Source organism: Physcomitrium patens, chromosome 12 (assembly GCF_059467195.1).
Source record: "Physcomitrium patens ecotype Gransden chromosome 12, ASM5946719v1, whole genome shotgun sequence".
NCBI classification, from domain to species: domain Eukaryota; kingdom Viridiplantae; phylum Streptophyta; class Bryopsida; order Funariales; family Funariaceae; genus Physcomitrium; species Physcomitrium patens.
This window is the reverse complement of record NC_143421.1, coordinates 4254631-4258589: the sequence shown is the minus strand read 5'-3', so window position 1 is coordinate 4258589 and position 3959 is coordinate 4254631. Positions and strand designations below refer to the sequence as shown.

The following is a 3959-nucleotide window of genomic DNA, read 5'->3' as shown; positions in this document are numbered from 1 at the left end:
CTTTTTTCTTTTTTCAATGTTGGTTGAAATGGATTGGTTGATTTAATAAAAAATTGGATTTGTTTAACATTCCCATATATATACACATATACATGCATAAATCACTATTTATATAACAAAAGACTAATTTTCATACACAAATATGTGTATATATATATATATATATGTATCACTCCTTTGCTAATTTTCAAAATTTATAACTTTAAAACAGAAAAGAAAACATCAAATCTGGTTTCGAAAGTAAATTAAAATAAAAAGGAAAAAAATAAAAATAAATCATATAACAGAGATAAAGGAGAGAAATATCAGCTACACAAAGAGAGTGACAATTGATGGCTCAACCACAAGCACCTCAGTTTCCAGACGGCACTTCCGATGCATGCATGCCCCGCATTGCCCAGCGTGCTTAAAAAAGCGTGCACTTGTAGCCTCATGCAAAACTCTCACCATCTGACGACCATTCTGATCCCCATATTCTCTGCTATGTGTGATATTACATGCCCCCCTACGCGGCGAACTCACAGCCTGAATTCTTCGCAACGTGATTCTCACTCGCGCTGCACGTTCCTCCACATCGCGTCGTGACAAACCCCCCCCCCCCCCCCCCCCTGCATGGATTCCATGCTCCAGCTCGCGCGTTCGCTGCGTTGGAACCACCCTAGCTAGCTAGATACCCCGCTTGGTGTCATCGATGTGCTGGGTGCGGTCTCGGTAGTTGTTGTCTGCTCTTTGATGTCCTCCAGTCCCCCCCCCCCCAGAGCTGTTGGAGTCGTCGTCGTCGTTGTTGTTGCCGTTGTCGTCACCATTTCTGCGTTCATCATGTGTCGACAGCACGGGGGATTTGCAGTTTGACGGACAGTAACAGAACAGGTCTGATCCTTATGGTACCCACCGAAGGATCTTGAATTCGTGGGAGTGCTGTCATGTGGACAGTCCACGATGACTGTGGTTGGAAGACCAGAAGAGACTTTGGGTCATCGACTGCCGATTTACGGCAGTATTCATCAACTGCCTTTCACAAATCGTACCGCAGTGACTACTTTGTTGAATTGATGAGTTTTTGTGAGGTCGCTGAGCTTGTATCGAGCCAGATTATGTTGGTGCATGCCCATTATTTATGCGCGCAGAAACAGAGGCTGGTTCCTAAATTTGGTTTCTTCTCTTTGAGTGTCGTAGAATTGAAGCGATTGTTGTGGTGATCTGTAGAATTTCAACAGCGGGAAGGAATGGCTTGTGGAGAGGGACACGATCATGTGGGCGAGGATGTCTATTCCACCAATCAACAGAAGGCCACGACCCACATTGACAAGGTTAGATTGGCAGCTATTGAGCTCGTGGGTCAAGCTGCGATTCCCGGTACGCTGGCTTCTCTTGCACGTCTCAATGTCTTCGAGGCGCTTGCCCGAGCGGGGGACGGTGTAGAGCTGACACCTCAAGAGCTGGGCAACCAGGCAATGCCGGGAAAGGTCATCAACTTGAGCTATCTTGGAAGAATGCTCCGCCTGGCAAGCAGCGTAAAGGTTTTGCGCGAGGTTGCTACAATGAGTGAGGATGGCTCAACCGAGCATCGCTACGGGCTGGAACCAATCGGTAAATTCTTGGTAGACGACGCAGAGAAGGGCTCCTTGGTCCACTTGTTACTCATGTATCAAGACCCTGTGTTCTTAAGTACCTGGAATCACCTGCCTGAATCTGTCCTGGATGACTCGGTCCAACCATTCGCAAGAGCACATGGCGGATTGCATGCGTGGGAATATGGAATGCAAAATCCTGAATTTGACGAAAAGTTCAACAAGGCTATGGCTGGACATTCGAAGCTGTACATGCGTGCCTTTTTGGATGTTTATCAGGGGTTTGAGGGAGTGAGGGTGTTGATCGACGTAGGAGGAGGATTTGGCTCTGCTATCAGCACCATCACTGCCCGGTATCCTCACATCAAGGGGATCAACTTCGATCAACCTCATGTAATCAAAGCTTGCCCTGAATTGCCAGGTGAGAAACCTATAAACCCCTCGAATTGAAGCCACATATCTTGCCGATAGACTGAATTGCAACACTGCCTAACTCATTTGCATTTGCGTTAAGTTAATTTTGTCGATGTCGATGTCGATGTTCTCAGTTGGAGTTGGCGTGCGTCTTTCGATCGTGCTTCCGTTTAAAATTGCATTTGTTTCTTTCTCGTTAAGATCTGTGAGAATTTAGTATGAAACGACTGGGTTTCTGTCAGGAGTGGAGCACATGAGTGGAGACATGTTTGAGTCCATCCCATCTGGAGGCGATGCCATCTTCTTGAAGGTCAGTCCTCCACCATCTCATGTCCTTCCAATATATTATTTCATAGGAGTCTGACATATTTTACTACGCAATAAAGTCATTATTTTTTCCATACTTAAATGGATACAATATAGCAAAGATGTAGCGTAACTTGCCTTCGTTTTCTCATTTTTGTCAAAGTATGTCGCATAATGTGTGATATTTCTGGTGCTCATCTCCTAGTTGCTCTCGAATATCCCAATCTCGCATTTAACTTTCTGTACGTCTCACAAGGGCAACTAGAGCTTCATGTGCATTTTGTTGTCAGAGCACACATGGAATCCAAACGGTGCTCTGGTTGATGAATTCACGTCGGTCTTACGATAGTTTGCACTTATTTCAATGGGTAAATTGATGTGACTCCAGCGTAATAATATTTCTAACCCTGTAGCAGCATTGTTTCTTCTGGACAGTACATACTGCATGACTGGGACGACGAAAGCTGTATCAAACTTTTGAAGAACTGTCACAAGGTGTTACCTGCAAACGGCAAGGTGATTGCTGTGGACAGCGTGTTAACCGACACCATTAACTTCGAAGGAGGTGATCGCATGGCCTTCATGGTTGACATGAACATGATGGCATTCAACCACTCCGGTGCTCGTGAACGAAATGAAGGGGAGATGCGCAAGCTTGGACTGTATGCTGGATTCCTGCGTGTCGATGTTGTATGCAAGGTTGATCAACTCTCTGTTACAGAATTTATCAAGGCTTGACTTGGGTCCAGTGACAGATCACCCATGTTTGCTTGTCACTGTGGCGTTGTCTATCCATACCAAAAATATCAATCCCTTTGAGTTCCACTTCGACTGGATTCAAGGCTAGGGACCGCTATATTTTACACGTTAATAATGCAGGCATTGCAGAAAAGAGCCGTTGCAGGTGCTCTAAGTGGATGCTGAGGAGTCACAAGCTCTCATCACCAGGTAGATATGACTTTTACCGAAAACTGAAAACTCCTTTTAGCATACGAGGAGTTTCAATTTTTGCTTCGGTACAAGTAGGTAGTGGCAGCAGAGAACTCATTGCATAATAAGCACCAGAATGTGAAACACGTTTTAAGGCTGGTGTACAATGTTGTTTTGCTAAGACTCAAAATTGTAATAAAGTAAATATTGTCCAAAAGAAAAAAGAAAAAAGAAAAAACCTAGAAGTCTATCGAAGTAAGTTGAGTGCTTTTTCCATAAATTATCACAGCTTTAAAACAATGTCGGTGTTTTAAAAAAGAAAATAATGATAATCATAACAAGATAGTTTATAAAATGGAAGTATAGGATTTCCAGATACTAAAGAAATATTGTAAATAAATCATAAAATATGCTAGCAGATGTTAAAGAATTACTTATGTTTATTACAGATTATAATAACTTTTTACTAAAAAAGATGGTTTCCAAATAATTTTACTAACAACCATTTTAATATTGGACATCTAATCAAGCTTTATAAAAAAATTAGCTAAGGATTAGTACTAAAATTTAAGGATTATGCTTACAAGCTTCTAATATAATGCAAGTAAATGACAACTAAATTACGTGTGGAATTATGAAGTGGTGTTAAAATATTCTGAGATAATTGTGAAGTTTCTTAAATAAAAATTTAAAAATATTTTCAAAGCTATTACAATTTTTAGTTAAGAACATTTTGGA

General features: G+C 42.0%; 1 protein-coding gene across 3 annotated transcripts; it reads left to right on the top strand.

Annotated features, from left to right (window-relative positions):
* The first annotated feature begins 710 nt into the window (after positions 1-710).
* Positions 711-3404, top strand: LOC112289725 (caffeic acid 3-O-methyltransferase). Of its 3 annotated transcripts, none has more exons than XM_024535214.3 (4): positions 711-870; positions 1207-1992; positions 2228-2295; positions 2727-3404. In XM_024535214.3, exons 2-4 carry the CDS (start codon positions 1227-1229, stop codon positions 3027-3029), a joined length of 1137 nt encoding a protein of 378 aa, XP_024390982.1. In that variant the 5' UTR covers positions 711-870; positions 1207-1226; the 3' UTR covers positions 3030-3404. The 3 variants fall into 3 exon arrangements, with proteins under 3 accessions (XP_024390982.1, XP_024390981.1, XP_024390980.1); XM_024535213.3 differs by having other exon boundaries at positions 711-997; XM_024535212.3 differs by having other exon boundaries at positions 711-1024.
* The last annotated feature ends 555 nt before the right edge of the window (positions 3405-3959 follow it).

Coding starts and splice junctions, on each gene's coding strand:
- LOC112289725 (XM_024535212.3), top strand. CDS start 940: ATGACTGTGGTTGGAAGACCAGAAGAGACTTTGGGTCATCGACTGCCG. Junction 1,025..1,206: donor TCAACTGCCTTTCACAAATC/GTACCGCAGTGA, acceptor GGTGATCTGTAG/AATTTCAACAGCGGGAAGGA. Junction 2,296..2,726: donor GCGATGCCATCTTCTTGAAG/GTCAGTCCTCCA, acceptor TCTTCTGGACAG/TACATACTGCATGACTGGGA.